The 17,410-nt window shown below is 57.2% G+C and overlaps 5 protein-coding genes across 5 annotated transcripts; all 5 read left to right on the forward strand.

Annotated features, from left to right (window-relative positions):
- Positions 1-761: 761 nt before the first annotated feature.
- LBRM_30_1220 (putative DREV methyltransferase) lies at positions 762-1,685 on the forward strand (the record flags this gene model as incomplete). Its single annotated transcript, XM_001566704.1, has 1 exon — positions 762-1,685. One exon carries the CDS (start codon positions 762-764, stop codon positions 1,683-1,685), a length of 924 nt encoding a protein of 307 aa, XP_001566754.1.
- A 3,144-nt stretch (positions 1,686-4,829) lies between these two features.
- On the forward strand, positions 4,830-6,674 carry LBRM_30_1230 (putative RNA-binding protein; the record flags this gene model as incomplete). The annotated part of the gene is made up of 1 exon (XM_001566705.1): positions 4,830-6,674. The coding sequence occupies one exon, from the start codon at positions 4,830-4,832 to the stop codon at positions 6,672-6,674; it is 1,845 nt and encodes a 614-aa protein (XP_001566755.1).
- A 4,806-nt stretch (positions 6,675-11,480) lies between these two features.
- LBRM_30_1240 (putative importin alpha) lies at positions 11,481-13,100 on the forward strand (the record flags this gene model as incomplete). The annotated part of the gene is made up of 1 exon (XM_001566706.1): positions 11,481-13,100. One exon carries the CDS (start codon positions 11,481-11,483, stop codon positions 13,098-13,100), a length of 1,620 nt encoding a protein of 539 aa, XP_001566756.1.
- Positions 13,101-15,487: 2,387 nt separating this feature from the next.
- Positions 15,488-15,772, forward strand: LBRM_30_1250 (conserved hypothetical protein; the record flags this gene model as incomplete). Its single annotated transcript, XM_001566707.1, has 1 exon — positions 15,488-15,772. The coding sequence occupies one exon, from the start codon at positions 15,488-15,490 to the stop codon at positions 15,770-15,772; it is 285 nt and encodes a 94-aa protein (XP_001566757.1).
- Positions 15,773-16,790: 1,018 nt separating this feature from the next.
- On the forward strand, positions 16,791-17,342 carry LBRM_30_1260 (conserved hypothetical protein; the record flags this gene model as incomplete). Its single annotated transcript, XM_001566708.2, has 1 exon — positions 16,791-17,342. The coding sequence occupies one exon, from the start codon at positions 16,791-16,793 to the stop codon at positions 17,340-17,342; it is 552 nt and encodes a 183-aa protein (XP_001566758.2).
- Positions 17,343-17,410: the final 68 nt, after the last annotated feature.

Consider the following 17,410-nt stretch of genomic DNA (forward strand, 5'->3'; position numbering starts at 1 on the left):
GTAGGCCAGCAGTAGACGCCGACGTGCGAGCAAGCGGCTCGGCATCTCAATGCTGCCCATCAATCGCTTGTTGCGAGGCCTCTCTCTTTATCGAGGAGGGTTTCAGCATAGCGCTGATGCCTTTGCTGTGGAAAGTTTCCACGGCATATTTTTGGGAGGCAAGGGCGAGAGGCAGCATGCAGCTGGAGACATGTAATTTTTTTTTTCGTATCGGCAGGCTTCGTGTCTGACTCGCCGTTATCACAGCAGAGGCTATCCGCGCTGAAAATAGGTTTCTACATGCCCCTCTTCCTCTCCTCCTCTTCCCCCTCTCCCTCTCTCTTTACCTCTTTGTTTTCCCCCCTTTTCCGTCTATGCTTTGGTGATGGTGGCCGTTTTATGACGCGGCCACATTCTCTAATCCTACTGCTCCCCTTCCGCACCACAGGAGACAACGCTCGGGAGGTAATTCTGCTGCTGTTCCTCTCCCTGCCTGGTATTAGAGGAGGCGCGTGGGCGTTTTGGGCGAGTACGCTTGTGAGTGAGTTTAGGTGTATATACGCAGCAGAGACTAGCCCCTCGTGTCTCCTACCCGAAAAGCCACCCCCCGCTCAGTCCTGCAATTCACTGCCTCGCAGCAGCAAGAGCAATCTACAGCTTGAGCTACGTTTCGGCTCGTACGGCCACTGCGACGACAACAGTGCGCTTGTGTGCTCTCTCTCTCTGTTTCTCCGTCCTGTCTTCTTCCCTCTCTGTTCTTTCCGTCAGTTGTCACTTGGAAGATGCAGGGACTCTCAAAGGATCTGAAGCTGTACACCAGCGGCCATCGCGGCCGTCCTGCACTCATCTACGAGCCGAGGATGAACCTTGTTTCGCCTTCCCTTGTGAAACTCTTCGAGGCGTGTAACTGTGATACGGAGACGACAGCCTTTCTCGTCCGGTATCGAAATATCAGCTTGTGGAAGCTGTTGTTGGCAGACCTCCTCTCTATCTTTTTCTCGCGCACCACCGCGCACGGCTTTGTGGGACGTGGTACGATGTTTGTGTACTCGACCGAGCAGATCCGGCGCTTACTGCGACCGCCGCAGACGCCGCCCACGTCCCCGCTGCCGCAGGACTTCCAGTTCGACAGCCTCCTCGACATTGGTGCTGGCGAAGGCGGCGTGACGTCGAAGATCGCTCCTCTCTTCAAAACAGTGTACACGACGGAGTTTTCGGCATCGATGCGGTGGCGGCTGCGTCGCCGGGGCTACGAGGTGCTGCCGCATGATGACCCCTTTCATATAAACACCGCGGGGAAGCTGCAGGAGCGCCGCTATTTTGATGTCATCGCGTGCAACAACGTGCTCGATCGCGCCGACACGCCACGGACGCTGCTGCTGGAGATACGAGACTCGCTCAAGCCAAATGGCTTCCTGGTGCTCGCGGTTGTTCTTCCTTGGTGCCCATTCGTCGAGAATGGCCCGCGGCAGCAGAGGCCCAACGAAGTTCTCCCAATGGAGGGCGGAGAGTGCTGCCGTGGCGCTTCCTTCGAGGCGTCCATGTCGAAGCTGGTCGAGAATGTGCTGGTGCCGATGGGCTTCGAGCTGATTCGCTGGACGAGGCTCCCCTACCTATGTGAGGGCAACCTCCGCCTTGAGTATGCCGTGCTAAACGATGCCGTGCTCATCCTGCGTAAGAGAGGGGATATCACGAGTTTAAAGTAATCGTGGCCCTCCCCTTTCTCTTCTTTTGGTTCTCGACTCCCTACCTGAATAGTGAGGTGCAGAGAGGAAGGGCTGCAATCACGTCAATGCGTATGTGCCTGCATGCGTGTCTACGAGTGCACTCTTTTTTACTTCACCTCGCACATTTCCCGTTGTTGATTCTCTCCTTTCCCTCTGGCCCCTGACGACGGCGGGCAGGGGGGGGGGAGGGGGGAGGGGGGGAGGACACACTCCAGTGCGTGCTATCCCAGGGGGCTCAGTACACCACTCCAGGTGGGGAGGCCGTGCACCCCATCCCCCCCCCGCTCGCCCTGCCAATGCCGCGCCACCCCTGGTGGGGACCGGGCCAAGTGCCTGTGGCGCGGAGAGGTCAGGGCGATTCACCGACACGGCTGTCCGCGGCCAGGTCCCTGGACGGCGTGGCGTCGGAGCATCCTGCACCAGCGAGCACGTTTGTGTCGCCCACATGATGGGCAGGGTGTCGGCGTGACTCGAGCGTACCCCACCCCGAGGGGGATGCACCGGGTTGGCGGCCGGCCTAGTGGGCGCGGCTGCGCGGCGGCTTGAGATGCGTGGCGTGGGCAGCGTCTACGGCAGGGGTCGTGCACCGATGACGGAGTTGGCGCATTGCTGTAGCACGCGTCTTGGACTGCCTTGCGCCAGGCGATGTGCCTGCGGCAGACCGGCGCACATGGGGGGAGGGTGAGGGGGGACGGTGGAGCGGCGTTTGACCGCATGTGCTGTATATGGCAGAGAGTGGGCCTGCTGAGCTAAACATTTCTTTCATCGGCTGTTCTCCTCGTCGTTCCGCTGTTTTTTTTTGTGCTCTCTCTCTTTCTCTGTTACCTCCCCGGAGTTTTGGGTATGCCGAAGGGTGTCTGATCGCCCCCCCTCTCCGCAGCTCTTCTTACTGATTTGCGTGTTGTTTCGTCTCCCTCCACATTCTCTGCGTCCCTCTGCTCTGCTCTCCCCTCCTTTCCGCTACCATTTTTTCGTTGCATTTGCGTGTGCGTGTGTTTATCGTGTGAACTCCCGCGCTCTGTCGATGCCCATCCCCCTTCTCTCGTCGCCGTCGCCCGTTTGTTGATGCATCCGCTGTTGGACCCCCTCTCCTCGCTTTCCCTCTGCCCATCTCCGCCACGGAGATACACGCAGAGGTGATGACAAACGAAGCGCGAGGACGAAGGGGAATGATGCGGCGCTGAGAGGAGCGGGGGTGGGTGAGCGTGCGGGTGTGATGCTTGTTGCATGTCTGCTCCCCGCTTCATTTCTGTGTGTCTTTCGATACCCATTTCCTTTCTTTGCCTTGCACTCTCGATTAGTGCACCTCCGCACCCTCAAACTCTCTGCATGTCTCTGCGAGTGTGCTGTGCTGACGTGCCCTTGTGTACTTTGTCACGCCTCTATTGCCGCATCGGAGGTGCACCTGGCGAGGTGGTACGGAGACGGGAGAGTGGAGGAGAATAGGACAGGTCGGGGGTGTTAAGGAGGAAAGGGCGATACGTGGGGAGTTCACCCGAGGGAGCAGGGGCAGCTGGGCAGCGGTGAGCACACGAAAAAAAGCTGGCGCCGTTTTTCCAGAAGCGAACGAAAAAAAAAAATGAGGCACACATGCAGGCCCAGTAGCACACGTGTGTATGTATGGGCGTGCGTGAATGTGTGCTTTATGCAACCCTCCCGGTTCCCCCCTCTCTCTGTGCACCCCTTGTGTGCTCTTTTCTTTTTTGCTTGTTCTCCTTCCTTGTGAGTAGTGTGTGTGTGTGTGTGTAAGTAGCAATGCTGTTGTGTGTGGTTGTGCGCTGGTAGGGGGTGCAGCCTAGGATAAACACGAAAACAAGCGAAAGCAAAACGAACAACAACACCAGAAAGGAATGAAGGGGAAGCCATGCACGACGAGAAAAGGAAAGGCAGCAGCGCAGTGGTACCACCATCAGCAATCGCTTCTACGCGCCGCAAGTGCGAGATTGTTGTTCGCTCGTTGTGTATGTGCGTATGTGCGCGGGTGGTGCTGTCATGTCCACTGCCTCACTGATCGGGGGCGGTGCGGTATTTTTCACTGTTTGCTTTTTTCTGCGCTCCTAATGTTGTGAGCACCTCAGTTTTGGCCGGCTCTGCCTTTCACCCCTTCTCTCTCCATTGCCCCTTCCTCTCTTTCCTACCGTCCTTCTCCGCCTACAGTGTAAGGGAGCTAAGCTGCAGAGGCACAGGGAAACGCCCAAGAAAGAGGCTCCACGAGGGAAGCACCAACACCAACCCCCGACTCACTCTTAGCACAGACGAACGAAACAGTCAGCGCAAGTCGTGGGCTTTCGCGTCCTTTTTTTTTCTGCAACCTGTGCTCGCCTTGCCGGCGCGTCGTCCGCCGGTGTCGCTGCGCAAGCGCTGCCTCTTGCCACCTCTATAACCCGTCTAAACTCACCCATCTAAGGAATCGATAGTCGTGCTCTCGCGTCGATGAACGCGCCTCCGATGCCACCGGGCAAGGTGCCCCCACGACCGCCGGGGATGAAAGTGATGCCGCCCATGCCCCCCGGCTTCAAGGCACCGGGCCGTGGCGGGGCAGCGCCGCCGATGCCTTCGGGTCGTGTTCCGCCGCAACCACCCGGGATGCGTAGTGGTGGTCCGCCGCCGATACCGCCGATGCCACCTGGCATGGTGAAGCACGCGCCGCCGCCACCACCCGGAGGAGCACCCGCCGCCCCTGGTGGAGGGTCATACCCTCGCTATCCCATGCCACCCAGCCGTGGCGGCGGCGCTCCACCGGCGCCCGCGCAAGGTGGCGCTCCACCGCCAAGTGCGCCGCGCTACCTGATGCCGCCGTCCGCTGCCGGTGCGGAGATGCTGACCATCTCGCCCTACGCTGCATCTGGTGCCCCTGCGTCCCAATCGCAGTCGCAGAATCTTCAGCAGTATCCCTCACAAGACCCATACGGCAGTGATCGGAGCGGCATGTACCCCCCAGGGCGATACAACGACTACGAAGGCGGCGGCCGCAGTCGGCGTCACGGCAGGGGAGAGCGTGCTCACCGCGGCGGTGGTGGGCGCGAGCGTGGCGGCGACCGTAATGACCGTGGCGAGCGCCCCGAGCGGAGCAGTCGCCGTGGCGGCGGCCGTCACCGCGACGAGGCCCCTCGCAACCCGCCGATGCGTGACCCAACCAACACCGTCTGGGTTGGCAGCTACGACCCGGCCTTCCACTCGCGTAGCATGCTATGCCGCGCATTTTGGCCTTTCGGTCGCGTCATGGAAATCTCGATTCACGATGGCAAGTCGTACGCCTTTGTGCACCTGCGGCGCACCGAGGAGGCCAAGGCTGCGGTCGATGCTCTCATGGAGAGTCGCGAGTTGGGTGCCGCGATCTTCAACTACAGCAAGATGCACGACTACACGGAGGAAGAGATGAGCCTACCGCATGACCCCAATATTGTGGAGGAGCCGCCTGTCACAGATCCCGCGCCGGCACCAGCGCCTGGTACCCGGCGTCAGCGTGACTACGACGGCAGCCGCGACCCCTGTGACGAGCGTGGCGCGCGCGAGGCGGAGTGCGTCCGCGATGCCCCGGCGCCCCCGCAGCGCCGTGCGCGGCACGAGCGGGAAGCCAAAGAGCCGTCCAACGTCTTGTGGGTTGGCAACCTCGTTCCGTACATAACAAATGAGAAGCTGACCGAGGTGTTCGAGGTGTTTGGCCCCATCTCGAGCGTCTCCCGTCTCGGTCGCTCCAACATGGCCTTTTTGCACTACGAAACGGTCGAACAGTGCACAATGGCCATCGAAACAATGAAGGGTAGGCCGATTGAGGGGGTTATGCTGAGCTTGAACTATGGCCACGACGCCCAGCATGCGAACGACGTGGCTGGTGGCAGCGGCACCGGCGCAGAGGGACCGGCAGGGAGTGGCGGTCACAACTACAGCAACGTTCCCCTCACCGCCGACGGTATTCCTGTCAACGAAACACCAACGAACATCATTTACCTCGGCCATCTCCCCGCCGATGCGGAGGCCAAGGATGTCGAAGATTTATTCACGCCATACGACGGTTTCATCTTCAGCAAGTTTGTCGGTACCAGTGGGATCGGCTTTGGCCACTTCGACACAATCGAGTCCTCTCGGCTGGCGCGTGCAGGGTTGTCCAACGCGATGATCAAGGGGACACCGATCCGTGTGAGCTTCGGCAAGCAGAATCACACGTATACCATGGCTGATCGGCGCCGCATCGGTGAGCCAGCCATGAGCAATGGCGGCGGTGAGTTCAACTTGGACGCTATGATGCGCGGCCCCGGCGTGCAGTTGGACGGCACCACCGGCGCTCTTGTGGCTGGCGGCTACGGCGGTGGGACGTTGGTTCTGCCGGCCATGGGCGGCGGCGCTGCCGGTGGCGGCATTGGTGGTACAGAGAGCAATGTGTATGCCCGCAAGCGCGAGGCGCCGGAGATGACCTTGGAGAACCGCCTTCAGTCATTGTTGGGCAGCACGTACAACAGCTGTGGCGCCAGAGGCCTCGAGATCAGTCCGAGCCAGATTCAGGCAGTGTGTCAGCTCGTGGACAACTGCGTCAGCGAGTCCGCGTGCGAGACGCTCCGGCAGGCGCTCACGCTCTATTCCCCGCTGCGCGCTGTCCACATCTTTAACGTGGTGGCGAAGCGCATGAGAGAGTTCTCTGATGACCCACACAAGCGCCTCTTCGTGCTGTACGCCGTGACGCACGTGCTACTTGGCGTGTCCACCGAATATGTTCCCTTCACTGAGGCAGCGCTCAACGCCTACCTGATGGTGCTGCTGGTGGCGAGTGAGGGGCAGACAAGTAGCGGCATGGATCGCCTGACGTTCATCATCGAAAGTTTTCAGCAGCATCCCTTTGTCGAGAAGAAGTCCAACGCAGGCAAGGAGTACGAGGAGCAGTTTCGGGCACAGCTGGACGAGATCACCAATCGTGCGAAGGCCGAGCAGGATCTGCGCTTGCTGGCGACGCGCCGCCGCCGCCGCAACTAATCCATGCCGGCAGCTGTTTCGTTCCCCCCGCTCTCTCTTTCCCCTCTGCAGTTGTCTGGTGGCTCCTTTTTCCGCGGCCCGCCTGTGTGTTTTTTGTTTGTTTGTTTGATTTCTCTCTGTATGTGTGTAAGTGCACTTGTTTGCGTGTGTCTAATCGGGCTATTGGCTGTTTCTCTCTTGGGTTCTCTCCTGGGGCACGCACCACCGTCTCTCTCTCTCTCTCCCTGTGTGTGGCTGTGCTTGTGTGTGCGTGCTTTGTTGTTATCGACGGAAGTGGTCCTCTCTCCACCCCCCACCCCCCACCTTAAAGCCTCAAAGAGGGACGGAACTGAGAGCCACGCGCCATGTGTGTTTGTGTGTTTTTTTTTTTTTTGCGGCCGTACTGCTCGTGTGGCGCACTGTGCAGAGGCGTTTTGTATGAGCGGCTCCTTTGGTATGTGTCGTTCTTCCCCCGCCCCCTCTCTTTCACTTGACGGCCTCTGCGGGTTCGCTCCTCTTTTCCTTCTCGTATCCGGTGCGTGCTCACACGCGCACGGGTCTCACTAAAAAGATAGCAAAGTCGAACAGGCAAGTGAGGCGTTTACCCACTGGCACACCCATGCACGCCTACACCCAAACGTACACCCAAACACCTCCCCCCCCCACACACACGCACACGCACACCCACACACCCACACGCATGAAGTAGATGAGCAGCGGTGAAGGAAGAGACAGCATGCCGGCCACAAAAGAGTACAGAGCGTGTGAATTTGGAATGCGATTGTTGGGGTGAATGGCCCTGGTTTTACTCAATAAATGATCAAAAGCGAAAGCGGCGGGCAATGTGTCCTCTCTTTCCCCCCTACCTTCCCTCTTACTGCTGCTTACTCTTGCTGTTGACCGCCTAACGCTCTGCTGCGAAGCTACCGTGCCCGTGTACTCCCCATATGCAAATCTCACCACCTCTTTCTTCTCCTATCCTTTCTCCTCTTTCACTATCACGGTTTCAACGGCTTTCTCTCTCTCTCTCTCTCGCCCCACTTCACTTCTCCTCTGCGCCTCCCCTCCCCCACTTCCATCGTGTTACCCTTTTTTCAGGTCTACGATGCCGAGCCTCTGCATCTTTCTCCCTCGTATCTCTCTCCCTGCTTCTCCGCCTTTCCTCGCACCCCATCCTACTGGATTTCATGCAGTCCTCTCCCTCTCCCCGCCATGATGATGCATAGCGTGAAAAAGGGGGGGAGGGGGCGAGGCACACTGGAAAGGCGGAAGAGAAACAAACTACTGCAAGGCGCGCCTGTGCCTGCGTCTGTTTCTTGTGGTTTATCTTTAGACCCTCTTTCTGCCTCCGTATCTCACACTTCTCTCGCATCAATGGACCCGCTTGAAGATGCCTCTTTTCCTTTCTCCTCTTTCGGTGCTGTTTCACGGCCATCATCTCTTTCCTCATCTTCCTCCCATCGTCCATCGGCTCTAGAAGTTGCCCTCCGCATTGTGCCTTGCTAAGGTGACGAGGCAGATGCGCACCGTAGAAATCGTGTGCTTCTCGGTCTTCACTTGCACCACGCATTCACTCTCTCCCTCTCGTTCTCTCTACACACGGTCAGTAGAAGCGGCCCTAAAATGTGGAGAGTATGTCTACTGCCTCACTGCGTGTTAGTGCGCTCGTTAGGCGCTAAAATAGGTACGGATCACACACACACACACACACACACCCATGCATGGAGTTCCACAAGGTTTTCGAGGAGACACCAGCTCTCTCCTTCCTTCTTTCCTCTTTCTATTCCAACGCTTACAATCATCATGCCACTTTCTCTACTTTAGCTTTGTCTGTTATTGGCAGCCCAAGTACGGTTAATCGTGGCACCTCGCACTCTTCTTTTCTATAGAGGTGGTTGCCATCAAGGCCGTACAAGATGCGCGGGCTCGGTGCTGCGGCGGACGTGGGCGCGTTGCTGGTGATACCTGTGTTCATGGCACGTCGATCATCACCTTAGCCTTCTGACGCCCGTGTGCACGAACGAAAGGCATCGGTGCCCATTTTTCTCTGCTTGTGTGTGCCCTTCACCCCCCCTCCCACACACATCCACACACTCGTATGAATTCGTCGCTCCTCCAAGATGCATTAGTGCAGTGATTATGTTTTTCGGCTCAAGTGATGACGGCGGCTGGTGATGTCAACATGATTTTCCCCCTTTCGTCTTTTCATGGGTTGAGGTAGCGGTGCTCTCTCTCTCTCTCTCTCGTGCGCGCGCGCTTGTGAGGGCTTTGTATGTATGACCTAGTGCGGGAGCGTAAGAGAAAGTTTCGACTCTTACCACGTGCGTACAAGCATACGCGCCGGGAGCAGGCAGCTTTTTGCCAACCAATGTCTCATCTTCGCAAGCGTTGGTGCCCCGTCGTACGCTCAGGCTCTTGTCCACATTGATGAAGGGAAGTCAAAGTGAAGAGCGAGAAGCAGAACACAACGGAGGTGACGTACCCCCTCACCTCCTCTCTCCCACGTTCGCGCAGATCCCAGTGGGCAAAGGGGGAATCCTTCTTGGATGGTTCCTCATTATGTGTTGGGCCTCGGAGTGTGCCAGGTCGTTCTCTCTATCTCTGTATGTACGCAGATTTGTGTAGGCTAGCAACGTGGTTGCACACGCCGCATCAGTAGAGCGACATCATTTTTCCTAAGAGTAATGCCTGCTGGCGATGCCAGCGCGAGTCCTCTTTTTCTCTAGTATTTGTTCCTCTCTTTCGTGTTGCTCCTAAAATGTCGGGAGGGAAGTGGTGGGCTGGGCCGCACGACCTAGTGCTCCGTCCCTCCCCCCTCTTTGTCTCCGGTGCGCAGCTTTCACCAACCAGCTTGGTATCTTTTGCGGCCGAGGCTTGCAAGTGCGCAGCTACCGCACTCTTCGATAGATACTTGAAGTCAAAGTGAAGAGCAAGATGAGATGCATCTACGCTTGAAAGCTGTGTTGAGGTGTATGTGGGTGTGTATGACGGCAACTGCGGAGTCCACACGGGAAATACTCGATTGACCCGCTGCATCAGTACAGCGACATCATCTTTTCGAGTGGTGATGCCTGCTGGCGATGTCAGCAAGATTGCATACCATATGCGGTATCCGACCTGTACTTGCAGTTGAAAAAGAAACCTCTCGGGTATGCTCTGTTGTTGCGTCTTTGACTGGGGTGGATGGGCAACGACATAGGAGGCAAGAAAAATGCCCAAGCAATAGACGATGCAGCAGCAATACGGCGCGCGGGCGTCCTCGTCGAGGTGTGTGTACAGACACGCACACACAGATGGGACACGTCCGTCGTACCGCTGATGATCAGCTTAAAATCTTCGCCTGAGTGTCACTGGGGAGCATCCATGCAGTTCAACCTTTCATCTTTGAGTCCTTTTAATTCTAACAGACGACGTGCACGTGTCTGTGTATCTCCCTCCGTGTGCGCTGGGGGGCTGCTAGCATTGGCTAACACCTGAGCAGAGCGACTAGAGCTTGTACACCTCCCTAGAGGCGTTGAAACGCGCAGCATGTGCTTGTGCGATGCTACTCATCGACCCCCTAATCAGATAGGGGCATTATTTGAGCTGACTGTGCTACACTGATGCATGTTGGGAAAAGTAGAAGAAGAGGGACACTAGGAGGTAAGGCGTGTGTGGTGCTGCACACGCTTCTGCCTCGTTCCCGAGCACAGTTCTTCTGGTGTTGTGCCTTTCTCTTATTCGTTTTCTCGAAGTGATGCGCCGAGCAATGCTACGTCGGCAGACGTTGCCACGCGCACGTCGGAGCAAAAAAGAAACACACCAATGCCCCCCCCTCCTCCCTCCCCCCATACACCCACATACAAGAAAAGGCTTATCTGATTAGCATCAGACTGAAGGAGCTGCCAGACGAGGTGTATATATATATAGGGTGATGGGAGTGACTTTACCGCTTTAAAGCTGGGCCAAGTTGCTTATGCGTGTGCTGCCTGGCGCCAGCCCAGCCCAGCCCACTTTGTTTTCTGCGCAACGACCCTTTTTTTTGGATGGTTTTATCGTTTGTCACTCTTCACTTCCTCCACGTCAGGGATGGGCTCTCCCCTTCGCTTACCTCGGTGAAGTATTTTGTGGGGGGGAGGGGGAGGGGGAGGGGGGAAACATACTCACCCCCACTACCCTTCGCCTGCCGTTTTCCCTGTCCTTGCCTCACCTTCTACTGCCTCCTCCATCTCTGTCTCTCTCTCTCTTTCTTTCTACAGGTGTCACCTGGGCGCATCTTTTGGTTTGCTTTACACGACTCATTAGGAAGGGAAACCCGACCGAGCGAGCGTACGATACTAAAGAACGCAAAAGTGCAAGACTAAGGAGGGAGAGAATCGGTGTGCTGCCGGCCCTGCCGTTGGCGACTGCGTGTTATCTCAGTGCTTGCGTGTTCGTCTGTTTTGTGAGGGCTTCACCACGTGTGCGCGCGGGTGTTTGCTGTTGACTTGGTGGCTCTCTGTGCATTGGTGGGGCTCGCTTTTCGTTGTGTTGTTTTTCTTCTTTTTCTCTGTCTCTCATCGCCCGAGTGCGAGGAGTTAAGGTGGACACCAAAGCCCCCTCCTCCCTCCAACCGAGCCAAACGCAAAGCAGCACTGAAGTGCTCTCTCTTTCTCTTTGTTCCCCCCCTCCTTCACGAACAACGCGCACTGATACTGCACATACACGTCCTGCGACTACCTGCTTCGGTGTTCTTTTCTCTACTCATTCAACGCTGCTCGCGCTCATACATACGCCACGCACCGGCCCGTCTACTCCCCTCCCCCCGCTCGATCGCTTAGTCAATAATTTCTCCACACAGACGACGCGATGTTCAACAACCAAGAGAAGAAGGGCGCCAAGCAGGCCGTCAGCACCAAAGCTGGTGCTGAGCGTCGCCAGCGTCAACTCATGTCAGTGCGTCACAAGGTTCACGGAGAGGTGATGAAGCACCTGCGCGCCGAAGATCAGGAAGACCTTGCGATGCTTGACGGTAACGGCGGTGTGGCGCAGGTATCCAACCCGGAGGACGTCTGGTCGTACGACGCCAGGTCTACACCCGCTTCGGTGCCCTTGCAGCTCCTCCCAACCCTCGTGAACATGTGCATGAACGGACCGACAGACCGCGAGGTGTTTCAAGGCACACTGCTGATCCGTAAGATCCTTTCCGTCGAGAAGGACCCGCCGTACGATGCTGTGACATCGAGCGGCGTGGTGCCACACCTGGTGGGACTGCTGCAGCGCGAGGACTACCCGGAGCTGCAGTTTGAGTCTGCCTGGGCCCTGACCAACATCGCTGCAGGCACGTCGGAGAACACAATGATGCTCGTCGCCTGTGGTGCGATTCCACGCTTCGTGGCGCTGCTGGGGTCCCCGAACGCGGACTGCCGCGATCAAAGCGCGTGGGCCATCGGCAATCTCTCTGGTGAGGGCGCGGCCTGCCGTGACGAGGCGCTGAGCCACGGCGCCATGGCTGCACTGCTGAACGTGCTGAGCGTGAAGGAGCAGCCGATTCATGTTCTACGCAATGCTACGTGGGCTGTGTCAAATTTGTGCCGCTGCAAGCCACTACCGCCGCTGGAGCGTGTGGCAATTGCACTGCCGACGCTGGTGGATCTCCTCAACAGCTCCGATGATCAGCTCATTGTGGATGCGGCGTGGGGTATCTCGTACATCAGTGACGGCCCGGCAGAGCGGGTGCAGGCGGTGCTCGAGGCTGGCGCTGTTCCTCGCATTGTGCAGCTCCTCTCCGTGCCGAGTACAAACGTGAAGCTGCCGGCAATTCGCATTATCGGCAACATCGCCGCCGGCACGGATGAGCAGACGCAGGTTATCATTAACAGCGGTGCTCTACCGGCCATGGCCGAGCTACTGCGCCACCCAAAGCGCGCGCTGCGCAAGGAGACGTGCTGGACCGTCTCGAACATTGCTGCCGGCCAGGCGTACCAGATCGATGCGCTCGTGAACTCGAACGTTTGCATCCCCATCTTGGAATGTCTTAGCGCGCCAGAGCTCGATGTGAAGAAGGAGGCGGTATGGACCATTGCGAACATCACTTTCTGCGGCTCAGTGGCGCAGGTGAAGTACCTCGTCAACATCGGGGTCATCCCGCCACTGTGCGAGGCGCTGCGCACATACGACCCGAAGATCGTGACGGTCGCGCTGGAGGCGGTGCAGTGCTTCCTCCAGGTTGGCGAGGACGAGAAGACGTCAGGCGGCATGGAGGAGAACATTGTAGCGAAGCAGGTGATGGACTGCGGCGGTGTAGACTCAATCGAGCAGCTTCAGACGCACGCTGACAAGAACGTATACAACATTGCGCTTCAGATCCTGGAGAGCTTCTTCACGACGGAGGATGAAGCGGGCCAGATGGACAGTGCTATGGGGGCTGGCATGGTGGACTTTGCGCAGGGCAACCCCAACGTTGGTGGCGGCCAGTTTAACTTCTAGCGAAAAAGTTGGAATCAGCGAGTGAGTGGCTCTTGAAGGCGCTGACTAGCGTGTTAAAGACGGGGAAACACAGAGGGCGACAGCGTCCAGCAGATGCTCATGCCAAGAGGAAGAACGAGTGTGGCTGATGGAGAGGAAAGCCGGCGAACAACGAGAGGAGAGGGCGGTCAGGGAGATTCCCTCCCTGCAGTTTTGTATTATCGAATCTGGTTGATCTTCGCCGCTTAAAGTGCCCCCTTTTTTCCGTTTCCCTTTGGTATTGTTGTTTTGTGCTGGTCAGCGCTGCGATGGGCGTCGTTGGTGCCGTTGGTGATGTGGTCGCTGCTGCGTCGGGATTTTTGCTCCTCTCTGTGCCCCCCCATTCTTTTTGTTGGTGTCGTTTGTGAGGGGGGCGTTCTGGGGAAGGGGCCAAGTGCTGGGACGTGGGGGCTGCCCTCTGTCGCCGCCGCCGGTCCCGCGGCAAAGCCCGTGGGCTGTGCGGGCGGCGGGTGCGGCGGCGGGGGGGGGCGGAGCAAGCGGGATGCTGTAGAAAGCAGAGGGGCAAGCGTATGGCGAAGGAGGAGGTTAGAGCACGCTCCAACAGACAATGCGTTGGCGGGCACTAATGTGACTGTTTAGTGGATATCGGGTGGGGAGGGTAGTGAAGCTGAAAAGGTCGACTAAACCGCGGGATGGAGGTGGGGTGAAGTGAATCGTCATGCAATAGCAAAGAGGCAGAGGAGAAAGAGAGAGGGAGAGAGGGAGACTGCTGGCGTGCTTTCTTTGTGCGGGTGTGTATGCCTTACAGCGCTTTTTATTCGCCTGTGCACGTGCGCATCCACCTCCTCTCCTTTTCTTCTTTCCCGTTCTCTCTCTCTCGGTGTTCTTGTGTGTGTGTGTGTGTGTGTGTGTGTGTGTGTCCCGCCCTCTCTGCGAAAAGCGCGGCATTCATCTGTTTTCTCTTTTGCCTCGAAGCTGTTTAGTTCGAGAAACTTTGCTTCTGCCCCTCTCCCCTTTCTCTCTCATTCTCTGTCTCACCTTATCGCTCCGCCCGTTGCTCTCCGTCTCCCCGTTCTCTCTTTATGTGTGTGTGTGTATTTTCCTCTTTCAGCGTCTATGTCTCCCGCTGGTGTTTAGGTGCTAAATGTGTCGCTTACTCCTTCTTGTATTGCAGAGGAGCAACGCACTCAAGGGCGGAAGACAGGGTAAAACTAACATAAGAGATCTCTCAGTGCTACACGAGTCCTTTCATATTAGCCACGCACGCTGTTATGTTGTCAGTGCGCATGAGTGGGCGCATTCGTGTCAAGTAAGTAGGCGTGTGCGTCCGCGTTGTCTGTGTTGTTATTTTGCTGTGCTTGGCTTGCCTTCTCCACCCCAGAGTGTGTATGTGCGTATGTGTTCGGTTGGGATAAGTGCCTTTTAAAGTAGACTATGTCGAGTATACTTCGACGTCTTCCCACGCCTCCGGCCCGTCTCCTCCCCCCCCCCCCTACCCTCCTGTTTGCCTGTCTTGTCTTTGGTACTTACCTTTCCGTCCTACGATCTGTTCATATTCCTCACGGGAGAGGGAGGGGGTGGGGAGGGAAGGGGGGACGCAGACAGTCATGCCTAAAGAAGACTGACCAACAGACATTCAGTGTGTTGGAGAGAAAGAGAGAGGCTTACACGTGAGGCGCATTTGTGTGTGTGTGTGTGAGGAGGGGGGCTCTCCGTGTTCTCTCTATTACCCTCTCTTTCGTGCTTCCTTCCCCCTCTTTTTTTCCTCGTTGTCTACATAGTGTAACAGACGAACTTCTTCCCCATTGCTAAAAGTCACCACACATACACACGCACACTCGAGGAAAGCGAAGACACCTCCGACTGGACGAGAAGGTCGTCATGGTGTCAATGATGTCGAAGGGGGGGGGGTGTTTCGACGGTGAAGCAGCGGCAGAGAATAGAATTCCATCGCTGGTTACCGTCGACAAGGTGTTGCTCTGATGATCTCGACAGTGGTGTCCTTCATCCCCAGACTCTGTTGTCAGTGAGGCAAGTAGGCATACAGGCTCACGCAAAGAAGATGCTCTTCCCTGCTCGCCATCCTGCTGACTGCGCCGCCTGGCTCTTCATGTTCACCTTGTGTCTATTATTCTATGTCTTGTATTCGCATCTTAGGTGACCGCACCCTCTGCCTCCACCTTCCCTCTCTTTACTCGTACTCTGAATTCTGCCCGCGCATTCACATGCATACATATGCCTAGAAATGGCGAGGATCTGCCAAGAGTAACAGTCGTGCTGCTCTCCCTCTTGTCTACTGCTTTGCGTTGTTCTCTTCACAATAGTTTTGTGTTCACCCTGTCGTCACACACTCTCTCTCTGCTTCTCGACCTTTTTCTTCCCCCCTCCCCCAGAAGAGCTTCTTAGGTATGACGCACAGAATCCTCCACATTGTGCGCAAGGTGCGCACCTTCAGTTTCACGGCGAACTACCGCAGCCACCCGTTTGCCTGGTACGGAGGCCTCTGCTGCGTGCTGTTCAGCTGGGCCAACTATGCCCAGTACAAGCGTCTTGCGCCAATGTTTCCCAAGTATGAGCGCTACCTAACGGAGGAGGGTGGACGCATGTTGGAGGCGAAGCGGCAGGAGCTTGCGGAGGTGAGTCGGTACAACCACATGGTAGGGGCTATGCGAAGGGACCTCAGCGGCAAGTGATCCGCTGGAGCGTTCGTGCCCCGAACCGGTGATTTTGTGCGTTGCAAGTGCACTTTAGTCTGTCGGGCACAATCAAGAAAAGAGCCGATCCGCCGAGGCAGCGGTTCTGCGAGTTGCTCCTGCTACGATGGCTTTGCCGCTGCGCAGTTGTCCCCATCCCACGAGGTTGTCGCTGCTGTTTTTTCTTTCTCTTTCCTTTGATGCCCCGCTGAGGGGGGTGCAGAGAGAGAGAGAGGGGTGGGTGGGTGGGCGGGCTGTTGTTCGCCGAAGTTATATGTGGCGGCACGGATGCCAATGCCTTCTAGCCTTTTCGCACACAGAGAGGCGTGTGTGTGTGTGTGTGTGTCTGTGGGGGGGGGGGGGAGAAGGGGAGAGGTGGAGCGGGGGCGATTGGAGACACTCTCGCAACCTTGATACACACAATCCGAGCCGTAGGGGGGGGGGGGCTTCGCATTGCACAAAGAAGAGCTGGAAGAGAGTCGGGCACACACAAGTCATTGGAAAGGGCTTCTCCTGGTCCCCCCCCCCTCCTCCCATACCCGCCCATCAAAGTTGTGAGGTAATAGTGTGGGTGGTGATTGTGGAAAAGATCATGACTTTGTCCACCCCCTCCGTGGGACCTCTCTCACAGTTTCTCCTTCATGCCTATCACACGTGGACACAAACGGGCGTGTGCTCCAGCGTTCTGCTGTTGTTCGGGGTAAAGAGCGAGGGACGAGATAGCACATATGGTGTGCTTCTCTCTCCCGCTTCGCCATTTGCTTCTTCTGCTCATTTTCTCACTTCCTCTCCTCCCTGTTTTGCCCCTTCTCCTTCCCAGACACAGAGGCGAGGGGCTGAGCTGCACCATCATTGAGCTTCATACGCTGGCTGGCAGGGAGTCAAGCTAGAGTGCAGGAGGGAAGGGACGAGGAGGCACAACTCCTTTCTTGTGTGGTGTATAAAGGAAGCACACCGGCGCTTTCTCTCTTTCGAGGACGAGGTAACGCGCTTCAGGTACCTACATCCACTGGGAAGCATGCAGATCATGTCGCTTCGAGAACTTGTCGTGCTCTTCGACACACAACTGCAGCAGCTGACTCTCTCATACCTCGCAGGCGGGTTCTTCGCGCTGCAAACGACAGTTGTGTCCATCGCCACTCTGGTAGTGTGCAGCTCTCTTGCTCTCGCCACCAGCAGCGGCGCCGGTAGCTCCGCAGTGCTCTTCACTCAAACCCCGCTTCTCTTCACGAGCTTCACATCATTTGTCTCCCTCTCGGTGCTCACGTTAATGATATTGACGCTGTTCTACCGGGTGGTGGGTGGGAGCTTTCTCTACTCACCTCGAGAGACTCGGTACGTGGTGGACTGGATCCTCGACACCATCTCTCGGCCCGCTATGGAGGAAACCGTGCGCCTCCTGCTTTCGCCGAACAAGCGCCGTGAGCGCTGCATATTCTTCACGGGTCTGTGTCTCGTCGGCGAGGTCGGCAAATTACTTTCGTTTTGGTCTCTCTGCACGTTGGTGTCGATGGTCTGGTGTGGATGGAGCGTGCGGCGTACGTGGTACCAGCACCAGTGGGCGGGTTAGCTGTTATTCTCCTTTCCCTCTGGCCCCTGACGACGGCGGGCAGGGGGGGAGGGGGGAGGACACACTCC

This window comes from Leishmania braziliensis, chromosome 30, assembly GCF_000002845.2.
Source record: "Leishmania braziliensis MHOM/BR/75/M2904 complete genome, chromosome 30".
Taxonomy (NCBI): domain Eukaryota; phylum Euglenozoa; class Kinetoplastea; order Trypanosomatida; family Trypanosomatidae; genus Leishmania; species Leishmania braziliensis.